Source organism: Eretmochelys imbricata, chromosome 1 (assembly GCF_965152235.1).
Source record: "Eretmochelys imbricata isolate rEreImb1 chromosome 1, rEreImb1.hap1, whole genome shotgun sequence".
NCBI classification, from domain to species: Eukaryota; Metazoa; Chordata; order Testudines; family Cheloniidae; genus Eretmochelys; species Eretmochelys imbricata.
The window spans coordinates 316,372,119-316,389,197 of record NC_135572.1 but is presented as its reverse complement, the minus strand read 5'-3'; the positions used below and the strand labels follow the sequence as shown (position 1 = coordinate 316,389,197).

General features: G+C 45.9%; 2 protein-coding genes across 2 annotated transcripts in view; one reads left to right on the top strand and one right to left on the bottom strand.

Annotated features, from left to right (window-relative positions):
- FAM3C (FAM3 metabolism regulating signaling molecule C) overlaps window positions 1-1,950 on the top strand; it is a 60,778-nt gene extending 58,828 nt beyond the window's left edge. The window contains exon 11 of the mRNA XM_077834446.1: window positions 720-1,950. The gene's annotated coding sequence lies outside the window, so the exon portion shown is untranslated. The remainder of the gene's footprint in view (window positions 1-719) is intronic.
- On the bottom strand, window positions 778-11,215 carry WNT16 (Wnt family member 16). The gene is made up of 4 exons (XM_077834418.1): window positions 11,121-11,215; window positions 10,766-11,001; window positions 8,403-8,689; window positions 778-1,242 (listed from the first exon to the last, which is right to left on the bottom strand). The coding sequence occupies exons 1-4, from the start codon at window positions 11,213-11,215 to the stop codon at window positions 778-780; spliced, it is 1,083 nt and encodes a 360-aa protein (XP_077690544.1).
- Between the last annotated feature and the right edge of the window lie 5,864 nt (window positions 11,216-17,079).

Genomic DNA, 17,079 nt, shown 5'->3' with positions numbered 1-17,079 from the left:
CCCTTTCACTTGTTCTAAGCGCATTTGAGTGATGGGCTTGTGAAAATACTAAAAATGGCAGCTACTGTGCACATTATTTGCATTCACTAGAATGAACTCCAGCACCAATGGCCTGGCCATGCCCCATCTCCACCCGAAATATACCCATTATCCCCACTCTCCCACGTACTCAGCTCACATTACTGAGCACCAACACATTTACACTACGTGACTGTACAATGGCTAATCAAGCACTGCATGTTCAACAGTAGAGCTTTGCATTCTCATTTCTTTCAGCAGCATGCAGGAACAAGCCATACATGGGTAATTCTAGTTCTTGAAAGGTTCCCTTTATTAACAGATGGGAGTGAGGACTCCAGGACACCTCTCACATGTCCAGTATCCCTTCAGTCTGTGGCCATTAAAAGCCAGTACCTCTTCTTGACTTTTTTCCATTGTATTTATTGACAATGTTAAGGCAATTCTTGATCATAATGTTATGGCTGTTGCTGATGAAAAGTTTAATGCCCCTAACTAACTGTGGAGTTACATATTCAAATGTGTCACCTATCCACCTGGACTTCTCAAAAGGCATGGCCTTTTTTGCTGTTACTTTATCACTTTGTGCAGGCTACTCTTTGTCTTGAGTTGCTCTTTTGGTTAGAAACCAAACCGTTTGGAATACAATACATTCCGTGAGCTCTGTTACTGAGATTGATCCTCTTGTTATCCCAACACAGGAGGAATGAGTCCTGTTCAGCAGGAAGAAGTTGCTTTGGTTTTCGGAGGCAGATTATCTCATTTGCAGGTATGAACATCAGTCATGCTCTCACACCTTCTGCAGCGTACGTAGCAGCACCAGACAAACTTGCATTCGCACCTCTCCACGTGTCTGACCACATGAGTGTTGTAACCACGGCCACAGCAGAGGAGGTTGCAACCATCTGGTCCCTCTGAAGTGCGGTTGCATTCCCTTCCCTGTGTTCCAGGAATCCCGAGTCTGCGATCCTCTACACAGTAGTTGGGCGACTTGTTTATGTAGAGAAGATCTTCCTTGCGGATTGGTATTTTCCGTTGGGTTTTTTCTTTCCTGCGTAGCTTTTTCTTCAGTCTGTCTGATATCTGTATACTGTTTTCATATCTATCTTTTAAATACTGGCCAATCTTTTCAAATGAAGACATAGTTTTCCAACAAGTTTTTACAGCACAGGACCCAGAAACTCCATGACAACGGCAATCCACTGACAACAGCTTTGCTACAGCCTGAAAACAAATCAAGACCAATATTCAGACTTTAATTCCACCATATTCCCTCATTCATTAAAAATACTGCTCATTCGCTGGTAATCCATAGATCTCCAAGCATTTTACTGATGGGGAAATAAGGCCACAGCAGGGACAAAGTTTTAGTGGCTACTCGCTCTGGGTACCTAGCTGGAGACACACACACGGCCTGACTTTTTCGAGGTGCTGACCAGCTGCAGCTCATCTTAGCAAGACAAAATAAGTTGTAAGTTTCCATTATTACTCCTTCAAAATTGGCATTTATGCCTTTTTTTCATTCTGAAGGATTCAACGTTTCCCCCAAACTACATATACTTAATCATTCCACCCATCGCTGAAATGCATCCACCTCTTGAGTGGAACATAGCAATGATGTTTAACAGTGCACAGTTTGGGAATAAGAGTGGATTTAGCGGAGGACATTTAGATCTAGGGGCTTAGGTGAAGTCCCAGGTGGCTGTAACACGGACAGGATCAGGCTCTCCTGTTGTAGGTAGGTAGGGTAGGTATTAAGTTAGGTTTGCCATTAACGTCTTGTTTTCAATGCATTTTTTCACTGCACACAAATACTAGCTAACATGCTTTGATAATGTAACTTATCCATGTTTTTTATAACTGCAGTATTTTAGAAATATTAGTAGAGTTAATACTTTCCTGTTTGAAGTGTTTCTGTTGGGTGGAATAAATTTTAAATCCTTTTCAGATATAAGTCGATTTAATAAAAACTGTCTGCAGGGCAAAGGGTGTCTGCAGCCTTAATTAGGCTTCTGCAGCGCACACAAGAATCTAGGCAGAGCTTATATGGGAGCGAGCCTTGAAAAACTGTAGACTGTAAACAAAGCACTAACTTCCTACAGCCAGGACTGCAGCTCAGATCTTTAGCAGACTGAGCGTAACGGCTTCCCCTTCAATCTCTCATGGATGGTCATATGTAGAAGTAAACAACAAGGTGTGTCTATTGGTACACGTGACACAGCTCTGGAAAAGTTTAAAAAACTATCATATACGCAGACTTAGCAAAATGATGAAGCCAAATTTTTTTTAACGTCTCCATTATTAACACTCCCTATGGATTCATTGGTAATTGTGTGGAAAAGTCCATATTATAGTTGTCTGTAGTGTATCTAACTTGTCCCTGTCCTACACTCCCACAACTCATGTATATATTTTAATCACAGAACAATTTATTGATGACATTGTTTTGAAGCACCAGTAGCTGGAGAGTGTTAAAAAAGGCTGATTTTTAAGACTTGATAGTGGAGCTACAAGCTTCTCTTTAAACTCTTTATACAGCAAAGTATATACATTCTTTAAGCTATTAGTGCAGAAAGTTTAAGGGGCATTTACTCTGATTCATAACAACTGAGTGTAAAAGGGACCTTGGGGTAAGCCTACAGCAGACTAATAAGGCAATAGAGTTTGGTGTGTTTTCCAGTTTGAGTATCTTTACCACCAATACAAAGATCTTAGGAGATCTTAGAAGATCTGTACAGGAACACACACTTCCACATAAACTACGGAGCAAATTCTTCAACATCCCCAGGAAAAAACTTGTCCTCTGTTTACTCAAATCCCTCCCAAAGACCCACTGCCCACATACACTCGCCCATGTCCATCACATGCCTTCCCCACCCTAGCATTTATAAAAGGAGAGGAAAGAAAGGGGGGGGGGAGAGAGGAAAAATACCAATTTAACACCTTCCTCTGGGTTTCACAACAACTCTTACTTTATCCTGCAGACTGATCAGAGCCACTGTAGCCCTGCCCTCATGCAGAGCCTTAGTGACATCAGGGGGACTGCTCCATCCACAAAGGGCAGATTTAAGAGTCAGGGTCTTAGGCTGCAAACTCCAAGGACCCAGGACTATCTTTATTTGTGTGTTGACTGGCACCAACCCCGCCCCTCCTCCACACACCAAAGTTTAACAAAGGAGTAGTTGTTATAATTTGGTGCAGAGGAAGTGATTTGTCCCTGCCTTAAGTTTTAACATGATGGTAAATTTGGAACAAAAAATGAACACATTTCTATCAGTGTGGCTGAAGCTCTGGACCCTGCCCTGACTAGGTCCCATTGACTTCAGTGGGAGTTCAGGGCTTTCAGCACGTTGCCAGATTGAGCCCAGAGTGATACTGAGGGCTGCGCTGGCAACGTGCCTGGATCGTCAAGGTCACATCTAATTATGTATAACTCTACAAACATTATTAAAAATACACGAGCATATTTGCTTGGACTTGTACCTTCCTTGGTGCATGAACAGAAATTGCTTGTTGCTCGAGGTCGCTGGTAAGTCAAACAAGTGAGGCATTCACAGAGCCATTAAAGAGGAATAGCAGGCATCTGCCCTGACCTGTTAGAACCATTAGTCAATGCAGATGGAACCTAGTGAACTGGGAAGGAGATGAAGGCAACATTTCTAGACCCTGTGGGCAATGTTTCCTCTAATTTTTGACAGGCCGTGTTTGCAAAAAATTTCTGTGCAAATTGTTGTGCTTCTGTGCAAATTTTTGTGCACACAGTGTTTCGCCATGTGCGCTGGGTTTAGGATCTGTGTGCGCACACAGACACGCACAGCTTACAGGGAACAGTGCCGGTGGGCCATATCTGGAGCTGGAAGCTGCTATGTCCGGATGGACAGCAGGCAGTAGGAACACCCAAACTGCTCCTCTGCAAGAATGGGGGATAGGACCTATGCCCAGACCACCCTTGGGCATCCCTAATTTATAACAGTCTTCCAGTAACACTCTGATTCACCACTGCAATTACGACAGATACTTGTGTTCTCTTCCTCACTACTTATTTGTACAGTCATAATCCTGTGTTTGTATCTTCAGAATCAGTTGATAAGGAAATGATTGGATAGTCACAGCTTTGGCATTAAGACTTCACTATGATCAAGGCAGAGGAGAAGCTAGGCTCTGAGAGGAGAGGGCCATTGTTACAATGTAAATAACCTGAGAAGCTAACAAAAATGACAAAAACAGAAACCATACAGAGAATGTAAACAGTAAGCCTGTTTTACAAAGAGATGCTATTTCAAAGTATTATCCTAGGTACCATTATTAGTTATATGTATTATGATAAAATGTAGCATCCCCAAGTAGACAAACCATATTGTGCTAGGCGCTGTACAAACATATGCCCTGATGTTGCAAATTTCACAAACTTCACTTTCCACACATGAATAGCCCCATTGAAGTTAGTGGGGCTACTCTTGTGTGTAAAATTAAGCATGTGTGTGTTTGGAGGATTGGGGCTACATAAATGAAAAAGGGCAAAGGAATGATGTGAGCCTCACTCTCACCTCTGGTCTGGTCTATGACTATCTAAGTGTTTCTGATCACCTCTCCCCATGGTATTTCATGATGTGGGATGCACCTTCCTTATTAAAGTGTGGTTCTGCTCTAAAAGGTGACTGCAAGGATAGCATTGTGAGGCTGTGTATTCATATTCTGACTGCAACAACAGATTGCCATGGAACAAGCTTCTATGCATGAGGCCAAACGTCATAGGTAAGCATCTAAATGAAAGCAGACCAGATTGTGTCAGGATGCTGGAAACAATGGTCTACTGTTTCTGCATAATCTGAGGGCATTTCAAAGTACAATATGTTCTGGACCACTACAGCTAGAACCTCATGTGATATGGGCACTGTCACATGCACTGCAGTGCTTTTATGGGTTATGTATGCAGGTGTGTATACAGAGACGTGAGGTGAATTTAGTGTTTGTGAAAGGTGCTACACTGGTGGCTGAATCCTCTGTTTAGACCACACACGCTGGTCTGTAAGCAGCAGCCCCATTTGGAGCAATGACAGGGCAGAGTAAGTACTTCAGTCCATACCCACTCAATCCACTCTGCCGATGCGGTCACCAAGAGTGCCAACAGGGATTGTGGTTCTGATGACAGTTACCTGGACCTTGATGAGACCATCATCTCATTTCACACAGGCAAACTGAGCAGGTGACATTTCATTCAGTATCATGCCAATAACCAATTCCAAATGGCTCCATTAGCCATCCTCTGAGCCATCCTGTCCCCTAATCATTATCTAATATGTTTGGAGCTAAGAAGTGCAATACACTTGTGAGTTCCTCTATCTGTCAATAAAATATTCTGATGGGTCAGTTAGTATATTCCTTTAGGGGACATGGAACCCAGTGAGTTCAGACTCTCAGTTTTAGCCTGATCATTCCCTGAGGGAGGAGGGGTTTGCACCCACCCCCAAGAGAAAGGTGTGAGGTTCCTTCCTCTGAGACCCACCAGAGACCAAGGAAATCCATATGGAAGCTGCATGCTGCCACATCTCCCTTCCCCAGCACCACAGCTCCTGTAGGAGCAGCGTTCTCATAATGGTCCTGACCAGGGCCGATGCAAGGAGGTTTCACGCCCTAGGCGAAACTTCTACCTTGCTCCCCGCTGCCGCCCCCCTTGCCTTGGCCCAGGGAGCCCCCCCGCGGCAGCTCCCTGCCGCCCCCTCCCCTCGGCCCGGGCAGACCCCCTGCAGCAGATCCCCATCGCCCCCTCCCTTGGCCCAGGGAGCTGCGTGCAGCAGCTCACCTCTGCTCCGCCTCCTCCCCGAGCACGCCGCCGCTTCTCCCGCCTCCCAGACTTGCGGCACCAATCAGCTGTTCGGCACGCAAGCCTGGGAGGGAGAGAATCAGAGCAGGGCGGTGCTCAGGGGAGAAGGCGGAGGAGAGGTCGGCTGGGGCAGGGAGCGGGTCCCCTGTGCGCCGCCCCCCCCCCCATTACTTGCTGCGGGCGGCCCTCCCGGCGCCCCACTGCCCCAGCTCACCTCCGCTCCACCGCTGCCCCCAACCACTTGGCGCCCTAGGCGACCGCCTAGTTGTTGCACCGGCCCTGGTCCTGACTGCTGCTGCCTCCAACTTCCTCTTAGCAAGAGGGGTACAGTGTATGTTCAGTATGAAAGGGTCAGAATTAACATACACTTGGAATTTCCATGGAACCGGGGAGTAGACTCCTGAGACTAACCCCTCCTGTCACCAGCTCACTTGTACCCACTTATTTTCAAGAAGCATCTAGGGAGACGTTTCTACAGTGCTTGGAGAAACAGGGGTTGCATACGACGGAGCCCACCCCACCCAGTTCGATTCCTTTTTCTTCTTTCTACTTGTGGAACCAGAAGGGAGTGTTTGGCCCCCAGTCTGTCTAGATATCTTAAGTATCATAGTATCTGAGCACCTCACAATCACAAGTCTATTCACCTATCACAACACCTGTCAGGTAAGGTAGAATTATTTCCTCCCATTTACAGAAGGGCAGCTGAGACATAGTGAAGCTAAGGCCCGCAGCCTCAAAAGTATTTAGGTGCCCAACTCCCTTAATACCTTTGAGGATCTGGGCCTAAATGACTTGCCACAGGAACTCTGTGACAGAACAGGGAATTGAACGTTGATCTTCCAAGTCTCAGACTAGTAAACACTGGACCACTCTTCCTTTTTGATCTTCCGATCCCTCCTACTTTCTAAGTTACATGTCCTAGAGCAAACTAGGATATCAAAGCTTAGGCATAGGGTTCGGAGTGGAGATGGAACAGGAACTGGAGTATTCTACACATACCAAAGCCAGTACCAGTTATTCCAAATGAATGGTGTCACATCACTCCCTGGAAGACTATTCTTGCAATGACATGGCATCAGAAACACGATGGTATTTATTATGCAAGGTCACAGGATAGCACAATATCTTGCAAAACCTCCTTCTTGTAGGCCCCAGAACACCAGTTTAAATTCTTTCCAACGTCTATTTAAGGATTTTGAAATTAGGACAATCAAGAGAATTTATGCTGCTATTTTACTCACTAATACCATAGTTAGAGTAAAATCCTAACTGCAGATAATGAGGGCTGCTTTTGCTTTCACTTTGCATAAAGGCTGCAATATTTGCTTTACCCTACAGCTCACAGCTAAGTTGAAAAATATTTACTGTATGGAAATTACACAGAATAGTCTGCATACTTTCTCCAAGGGTATTTAACAACAATTCCAGCTCTTCTGCAAAAACAGTGTGGCTAAAGATCATTAACTGCTTCAAGCTTGCTATGGATGAAATTTCTTTAATACAAAAACCAGTGCTGCGCTGTAGAAAAATGCAGCATAAACTAAGGTGTGGGCACCCAATGATTTCTACAGTGCTCTTTTCTGTGCTGTACTGCAGAGTTCTGTATTACAAAATGCCTGCAATCCTGTAAGGTCCTAAATTTCTAGATTCTCATTGGGGCAGATTCTGCCATCCTCATTCACACAAAGTGGTACCTTACTCTGCAAATCAGTCCATTGATCTCAACTACTCTGGGATTATCTACACTACAGCCACACAGCTATAGCTATGCTGCTATAGCATAGATGCTGCCTACATCAATGGAAATGGTCAAGACAAGGGGCTACCTCAATCTAACTGTGGTACTCAATGCTAACATTTTTTATTTAATTTTAAGTGTAGGTAGAGCTCAGAGAGCGATAGGCAAGCGCCTGATCATTGCAGACAGCAGGCCCTAATCCTGATCCTGCTGAAGTCAATGGGAGTTTTGCAACTGATTTCAAAGCTTATGCTGACTTCCCTGAGAGTTGTGGGTGCTCAGCTTCTTTCAGGAAAAGACTGTATATAAATTGTCTAAAAATGCTTATTCATGGGTGTATTTAACAGCATGTAATACACTGTGGGCAACAAAGTAAAGAGCAATTCTTAAAAAAATAGACTATACCCGCTAAGAAACCTGATGTCCACTCTGTCAACTCACAGAAAGGTTCCAAAAAAAAAAAAAAAAGGCAGCCCACTGTATATAACTGAAAGGAAATAAAGCCACAAGCATTATTCTGAGAAGTGTGTGGTTAATTTTACTAAAGGAGGGGCATGAAAGGTAAAAGTCTCTACTGCATTCCACCTCTGACTCAAAATTATTTTGTGGATTTTATTTTTTAACTATAAAGTGAGTGAGATAGATGATAGCCTGGATTTTTAGCCTCAGTTTTGAAATTCTTTGCTCTGGAGATTTTAGTTTGGCTCTTGCCATGGGCCCAATCCTTACTTGCAGTCAGAATCAGGCCTCTTTGCATTAATGCCACTTTGGACAGTTAAATCTAACGAGCATTTGGTTCGATTTCTAACTTCTAATGCATACCTGCCTTCCAGCCTCGTTATTGTGCAGGTTCATTGAGATCAGTCCGTTCCCGTCTTTTCCAGTTATATTCTTAATAGGCCCATCTAAGAACTTTCTGCTAAACCACATTCCATAATGGATGTCATCAGAGCAGCCACCCCAGTGCCAGCCTTCAGTGGCTGAGCCACCGTTTTGCAGGTTTGTATCACAGGAGCACTCAGTCATATTTCCTGCACTGCATGATCGAGTCACTGCATGTACAAGGCCTGCCGCCGTCACTGCATATATAAAGGCTGTTTCCTTGGTGCCTAAAAGGAATGCATTGAAATGTTATTTTAGAGATTAACCACATCTGACCACTATTAATTTTCACAAATGAATCTTGGAAGTCAATCCCCAGTAGCTATTATTCAAGGGGAATAATGAAAGAGCTCTACAGTTATTATTTACACCATATCCCACTGATGTCAGTGAGCCTGACTCATGAAGTTACACAGGTGTAATGGTGTAACAACCTAACAAGACTTCACAGATGCGGAAGGACTACTCACATACATTTGATTTTTTTCAGGACTGTTCCCTTAACTATGCTACTTCATTCTGAGCGTGTGTCATTTTGTTCGCCACTTTCAGAAGTGGATTTTGGGTTTTTTGGCATCAGAAAATTTTGACCAAATTTCAAAAATAAATTTCAGTTGAAAATTTCTGACCAGCCCTGCTGCTTTCCACCATTAATACTGATTTGAATAAGGAGAAAATGGTTCAGATCATGGGGCAACCCGAAGCTCACCTGTGCACACCCAGGATCATAGTGTTGCCATGGTACAGGGCCAGATCCCACTGTATACCACCTTTAAGAACCTCAGGGCTGTTCTAATTTACAAAGGGTGCAACAATCACAAGAAGCTGAAACCACAGCCAGGGATCAGAGTGGCACAAGGGTGTTTTGGCCATACCCCCTTTTCTCTGGTAGGCTGGCATTAAGAAGGGGAAGTGGCATAAAGCCCCAGTGCTATCTTTATGCCACCAATGGATGATCTTTGCCCTGGGATGACTCTTCCCATGCTGGTTAAGCCAGCTTTAGAGCCAAATTCTGCTGGAGGCGTGGCATAAAGCGAATGCCCCAGAGAATCTGGCCTGATATCTTTGAAGGCTTTGGTAAGGTTAGAACACCATTAAGACCATTTAAAACATCCTGCCATCATTTGAAGAACTACTATTTTCTCCACTGTTATAAAAGAGAGTTTTAGTTATTCCATACTGCTCACTGAAAAGGAACTTCATTTCTACTAGAGTGTTTTGATGGCACCAAAACAATTTTTCCCTTAAAAAACACCAACGAGACTATTCACACTAGTAAAGACACTTGTGTGTAAGTATCTGCAGGGTCAGTCCCTCAGTTTGGGCCCAATTGATGTCCACAGGAGTATTCACATGAATAATGTTATGTGCAAGGATGGCCCTTTCTGAATTTACATTAATTTGTATTGCTTATTTTTAGTTATTTATTTTTGTGGTTTATTTCACAAGTGATAGCATTTAGTGACCATTACATAGGAACAAAATACAATCTTAAACTACTGAATAAGGACCTGATTGTGCACTCTTCATTCAGGCAAGTAGCATGGGATTGAACCCAAATCCTGCGAACACTGACATGGATGAGTAACCTTCGGCACAGGACTTCAGTGGGAATACTCATGTGAGTAAACTGAACCATGTGCAAAAGTGTTTGGGAGCAATGACACTACTCACTCCTCTGTATGTGTGTGCCATCCCTGCCTTGGTCATAACTTGTTAACAGTATCTAAAGCCATAAGCATCTGACAGGTGTTTAATTGTTAAATTGGTCCCAGACCCTACAAACTGCTCCACTATAGATGCCAAGTCAGCAAGGCTCCAGGAGAGCTCGGAGAGAGCTTCTTGCAGGATCCGATGCTTTCATCTAATACAGACAAATTTACCCCTAGTTTAAGGCTTGATTCAGCCAATTCCCATTGACTACTCCCATATTTAAAGCCAGCCAGTATCTGAAGAGCAGCTGATGGAGGGGACGCACGGGGGGCGCTGGGCACGGGCGGCCCTTGGGATTCCCCCCTCCCGGCCCCTCTGCCCTCCACAAGCGAGGACAGGTTGCGGGGGAGCCGAGCCTTTGCTCTCCCTGCAACGTTCACACCCACCCCAGCCTCTGGCTCGTCCCCGCCCGGCGCCCCAGTCTGGCCCCGGCACATGGGCGGATCGCGCCCTCCCGGGGGACGGGGAGCCCCGCTGCGCTGCAGGTGGGGCGAACGCTGGTCGGCGGCCAAGGCTTGGCAGGCACCAGCGGGCTCGGGATCCCCCCCCCCCAGCAGCTGGCGCTCTCCCCCCAGCCCCCGCGGACTCACCGCTGCTCAGCTCGGCGCCGAAGACGGAGAAGTCGGAGTCGGGGGGCAGCAGGAGGCAGTTCCACCGCTCGTGCCTGAATTGGCTCCGGCACTCCTGGATGCCCAGCCGCGCGCCCTCGCGGATGCTGGGCAGCAGGTGGGGCTTCCTCTTGCACAGCTCCTTCTGGCGGCCGCTCAGCGGCAGCCCGGCGCAGCCCAGCTTCTCCGGGACCCCGAAGGAGGCGATGCCCAGCCACCTGCGGAACCAGCCCGGGAGTGAGAGCCAGGCAGCCGGAGTCTCTCGGCCACAGACATGCCCCCTCCCCCGGCCGTCCCGCCAGCCCCATCGCTGCCCGCCCGCCGGCCCCCGACTCACATCCAGTTCCCGTGGGCGCAGCAGGGCCAGAGCGCCAGCAGCAGCGCTGCCCACCGCACGCACAGGCGAGGCAAGCCGCAGCCAGCCCTCCCCATGGAGGCAGCCCGCCGTCCCTGCCCCGCGCAGCCTGGGCCAGCAGGTGACAAGCCCCCGCGGCAGCTTCCCCTTATTCTGCCTCTTCCTTTGCTCCGCGCCCGGAGAGAGCAGCCTGCGGGCAGCCGCGGGAGCCCAGGGCTGGGCAGAGGTCCCCTCGCTTCAACGTGAGCAGGTTCCTCTTGGACTTCTCCATGCCCAGCCTTCTCGGCCCCTCCAGCCGCGCCTGGCCGCCCATTGGCCCCCGGCAGCTCATGAATATTAGAGACAGCGCCCATTGGTCCGGAGAGCTCGCGGGGCAAGGGCTGGCCCGCTAGGGGGCGCTGCCGCGCAGCACACCCGGTGTGAAACAGGCTCCGGGGGAGCGGCCGAGTTCACTCAGGGAGAGGTGCGCGCCGTCTGTGTGCGGGTCCCGGCGCCGTGCTCGGGGAGAAAGCAAAGGGGCCCGGCTGTGCGACAGGTGGCCGCAGAGCGCCCAGCCCTGTAGAATGGACTGCGCTGGTTGCGCTTGCCTTCCTCTGGGGGACTGGCTGGTGAGGTTGTTCCCCTTTGATGGGGGCTTCTAATGCCACCAGCGCGTGTGAAAATAAGGGTGGAGTTAGGTGGCTTGTAAAGGTGACACTTACCAACACTCTGTATTTTAAACCAGCAATGAGAGGAAAGGAAGGGAAGACAAAGTGCACCATCCATATATTCGCAGAAAGAAAAGGAGGACTTGTGGCACCTTAGAGACTAAAATTTATTTGAGCAGGGTTTATTTTATGCTTGTTGCTGCTTCCTCCCTCAACCTACTGAAACTGATTCAAGACCCTGATCTAAAATCAGTGTAGTTCTCACTCCCCGGCTCTTGATCTGCAATATAAATATAGCATCTTCCCTGAACTCAAGCAGGCTATGAGTATTTGCACTCTGTCCTTAGAATGATATAGATTTTTACATGTAAATATCAGTAAACATCAATTTCATCATACAACACACAATTGAAATTTACAGATAGGCAAAGTAAGAAAAACACTGCTTGAGAACTTAGTTTGATTTCAGGTTATTTACTCTGTTTATTTTGACATGATGTTTAGCAATTTGTGTTTTAACAGTTATAAAGTGTTAATTTTTTGAATCTCAATGTCTACTGTCAATTGTTGTCTGACACCCCCCATTGCCTGACCCTCCTATAATTTCCCGCAACTGTAAACTTTCATAGAATCCTAGAATCATAGGACTGGAAGGGACCTGGAGAGGTCATCTAGTCCAGTCCCCTGTACTCATGGCAGGACTAAGTATTATCTAGACCCTTCCTGACAGGTGTTTGTCTAACTTGCTTTTAAAAATCTCCAATGATGGAGATTCCACAACCTCCCTAGGCAATTTATTCCAGTGCTTAACCACTCTGACAGTTAGGAAATTTTTCATTTAAATAGATAATCTATAAAAAAGCTTAAAAATAAACATTGATATTATCCATCACATTTATAAAAGAAGAATTCTGCCCAGCCTACATTTCGCACTGAATTGCATGTGCATGTTCTCTGAGGAGTCCAGAATCCAACTCCAACTCACACCACATATAATATTGTCTTTGAGTTGGAAAATTATTAACCTGTGATGGCTCCAATCATACTCGTAGATCTGAAGTAATTGAAACCTGACTTTTTCCAGGCCATAGCCTACATCTATGGCTAGGCTACAATCACATCTCCTGTTTGAACATATTGGCCAATACAAGTGATTGTATTTGCAATTTACAGAAGTGTGCCATTTTTCATAGGTGTAAAAAATGCCAGGGCACCCATTTAATCATGTATGGCTAGATTTTGATCCCTTTACTCATACTGAGGAGGACCTTACTCCACAATTAGGCCCACTGAAATCGACTACTATTCAGTGTGAGTAAGGGGACCAAAATCTGGCCCTCTGTAATTCTGATCCCCACAAGGTAAATGAGACAATATTAATCTTAGGCATTACAGGTAGCCAAATCAGTGTGAAGTAGTGAAAAATGAACCAGAATCAGAGCTGAAGTCATATGTGTAGCCTGAGTGAATCAAGCATCCAAAGTTACTATACACCACTATACTGAGCAGACAGATTAGTGGGATCAAAATGTCAGCTGGAGCCAATTCACCATCAGGCATTGTCATCTAAGCTTGTAGGTATTGGTTGTGACATGACCTCTCTCTGAAAAAGCATCCAAAAAACTTAAAAATACCACAGAAGTGAGGGGCTAAGCCACATGCCAAGCAGGATTGTGAAATATTGTGGTAAGAGTAAAGGTTGCAATTACTATACAGTCACTGGCTGTTGCATATGGTTCATTTAGTAATCTGGTGACTTCTCTTACATTTTCAGAGACTTGATTATCTGGTTGGTAATCAAATAACATACAAAATTTACATACATGAGTGATGAAGACTTTGTTGCTGGGTTGCTGGATCTGTCTTTTCCATGCTTGCTGGTCCAGCACTCGCTCCATATCCATTTTATTCTCCCATATACAGTCTATCAACCGTTTTCTTGGCAGTCTTTTTATTCTCTGCCCAGACTTTCTGAGTGTACATAATTACCATTGATGCTGCACATTTAATTTTGTCTTTATACCTAATGTTCTCCATGGAGCCAGTGATGTGCAAATAGGGAAAGGGGGGAGTGAGCAGGCAAGTGATGAGCATGCTGGCCAAGGATCCCACCACCTTTTCCATCTACCAGCACACACCGAGATCCAAGGTGGAGATACCCTGTTGCGGGGAGGGAGCTGTCACTGTGGCAGTTGTGGCCAAGGACTCCTGGCAATCTGTTTCCATTGGTGCTGCACTACTCGACATCCGGGGCAAAGCTATGGAAGGCCCAGACCTGCTGTGGAAGCACAAGGCCCATGTATGGATGACCCTGTACCCTCCTCAACAAATACTTGAGCTTCACACATATCTTAGGGTACCCATGATATGGGCCATTGCTTCTTTCCAGGTGGGGGCAAACTCTGCTCCCTGATGGGAAAATTCTAAAAGCATTACTGTGTTGAGTTCCTTGTGCACTACAGGGTGTTACTGAAAAGGGGTAGGACATTGAACAAAACATGTAAAAATCAACCTTCCTAGAACAGTCCTTCTACAAGACTTCTCGTCCCTAAAACGGATATGAAAATAGCTTTCTATCATGTTCCCGATTTTTATTCCCAACCCACTAACTTCATAAAAATTAAATCAATTTGCCTGAAATGAAACAGGTGCACTGTTTATGCCAGGGTAGAATTCTTCTGGAAAGATATGCTTTGGGAGATATGAGGATTCCAGAAAATGAGGTAATTTAATTTCTTGAAAATATTCCTAATACTTTTTTGGCTCATCATAACACCAAAATATCTTGGCCTAAACACTGCAGATTTGTTGTAACCGCTTGCTTTTTTGTGAGGACTGGTGGCTAGTTTGGCTAGTTTGGGAAGGCACTTAAAGGATTAATTATGGCCCATATTAAAAAATAGAAGTAGTTTATGCATATACAGGAACGCTGCATATTGACTTTTATGGAGCTTGGGCAGCCCACGCAAGCCAGATATCAGCTTCCTGAACTGCACATCAGTTCTCTACCCTGAGACTCTGCATGATGCAGCTGCTCTGATGCAACCTTTAGAACCTGCATCATGCAACATTCTTGTGGCATACATGGTATATATATATGCACACTACTTTCAGAAAATCACAAGCAGAAGCTGCTGGTTTTCTCAACCACACAACAGCTAAGAGAAGGAGGTGAGGCTTTCTTAGCCTTGGTCTATACTAAATACTTGTGTTGGTATAACTGTGTTGCTCAGGGATGTGGAAAAACCACCCCCCCGAGTAACATAGTTCTACCGACCTTACCACTGGGCTTCTCCCACTGACATAGCTGCCACTCTCAGGGAAGTGGAGTACCGTTGGTGACAGGAGAATCTCTCCCGTCAGAGTAGGTAGCTGTGAGACAATGCCCCATATTCTTCATAGAGATATTGTTATGATATGAATATGGCATAACTAAGATATGGTTTATGCAGGATGGGTCATGTGAGGTACCATTGGAAAGGTTATAATTTACTGAATGTGATGATCCTATTTTTATGCATGTATCATTTCTGTATCTGAAGTTAGGAATATTAACTATGTATCAATTGCAAAAGTGTTTGCACCTGGGGAATGCCCACCAGACAAAATGCAATCAGTCTGGTGGGTTAGTCAAGTCAATAAACCATTAGGGAGAGCAATAGGTCTTTGAAGATGCTAATTCCCCCCTTCCTGAGAAGCTTCCTGGGATGCTGCTTTGACAGTGCAGGGTCATGTGATCATGTCACCTGGTACTGGCCACCATCTTGGACTAGTATTTTTCCACTGGGACCGGGTTTGGGGGTGGGGAAATCACACTAAGAGACACAGGATTCCCGCCATAAGGAAATCCTATTTAAGGCAGGGACGTGAGGTAATCAAGGCTGTCGGTTCTTCACTGAATCCCCGCCCAAGATGACTGCTGGAAACACCTAAAACTGATCTGGGGAAGGGAAGAACTGGACCCAGGCCAGGAGGTGTCTGGCCTATGAAAGGAAATCTGAAATTCTAAGCGGCAAGCAAAAGAGGTTTGTTTTCGAGAATCTCTGCAACCTGCTTAAAACAACATTTAGGGTGAGAAATTACTACTTGTAGCCAGTTTCTTTAGAGTACTAAGCTTAGGGTATGGCTACACTTGCAGTTGTAGAGCACTTTGGATTAAACCAGCCTTCGTACAGCGAAGTAGGGAAAGCGCTGCAATCTGTCCACACTGACAGCTGACAGTGCAGTGGCATGGCCACATTTGTGGCACTTGCAGCTGCATTGGGAGCGGTGCATTATGGCAGCTATCCCGGCGTTCAAGTGGCTGCAACGTGTTTATCAAATGGGGAGTGGGTGGGGTGGAGTGTGTTGTGTGTATGTGGGGGGAGAGAGAGTGGGTTTTTGGGGTGCTGAGAGTGTGTCAGCATGCTGTCTTGTAAATTCAGACCCCTCCCACCCTCCCCAGCCACCCGCCTCTCTCACTTACTCAAAGCAAACAGTAACTGTTTGTTTTTTCTTGGACCACATAAACAGCCGGCTGTCTGAAATGGAGATTTGAAAGAGCACTTCTGCATTCCTGACGATTTCACAACAATGAGAAGAGAGGCCACTTGATTTCAGGGGATTATGGGACGTTTCCGGAGGTCAATCAAAGCGCTGTATCTTAATTCCTCGTTCACACTAACGCTGCAGCGTCTCACCCAATACGCAACAAACGTTATGCCTCTCGGGCAGGTGCAGTACCAGCAGCTCTCTAGCCAGGGAGTCAGAGCGCTCTACGTGCCTTGCCAGTGTGGACAGGGAGTGAGGTAGAGCGCTCTGGGCGACTTTATTGCGGTATAATGTGCAAGTGTAGCCAAGCCCTTAGTTTGCATGTTTGTTTTATTTGCTCAGTAATCTACTTTGATCTGTTCGCTATCCCTTATAATCATTTAAAATCTATTCTTTGTAGTTAATAAACTTGTTTTTGTTTTCTATAAACCACTTTGTGCAATTCATAACTGGGGGTGAAAAGCTGTGCATATCTTCCTCTACACGGAGGGAGGGAGCAATTTTCATGAGCTTACCCTGAACAGATTTCTGTGAAGCGCAAGACAATACAATTTTGGGTTTGTACCTCAGAGGGGGTGTGCACTTGAGTGCTGGGCAATCCTGAGCTGAGTCTGCCCACACAGAGCTGATCTCAGTGTCTGTGTTCTTTTGCAGCTAGGTGTGGCCCTACCTGTGTGTGTGCTAGAGGAGGCTTGAGGGCCTGGCTCAGCAGGACAGGGTGAGGGAGCCCAGGCTGGTGGAATGGGTAGGCTCATTGGGACCTG

Excerpts from the sequence above, each read along its gene's own strand:
- WNT16 (XM_077834418.1), bottom strand. The coding sequence starts at position 11,215 with ATGGGGAGGGCTGGCTGCGGCTTGCCTCGCCTGTGCGTGCGGTGGGCA. Across the intron at positions 11,002-11,120 it reads TGCGCCCACGGGAACTGGAT|GTGGCTGGGCATCGCCTCCT; the intron begins GTGAGTCGGGGG and ends CTGGTTCCGCAG. Across the intron at positions 8,690-10,765 it reads CGGCGCCGAGCTGAGCAGCG|GCACCAAGGAAACAGCCTTT; the intron begins GTGAGTCCGCGG and ends CATTCCTTTTAG.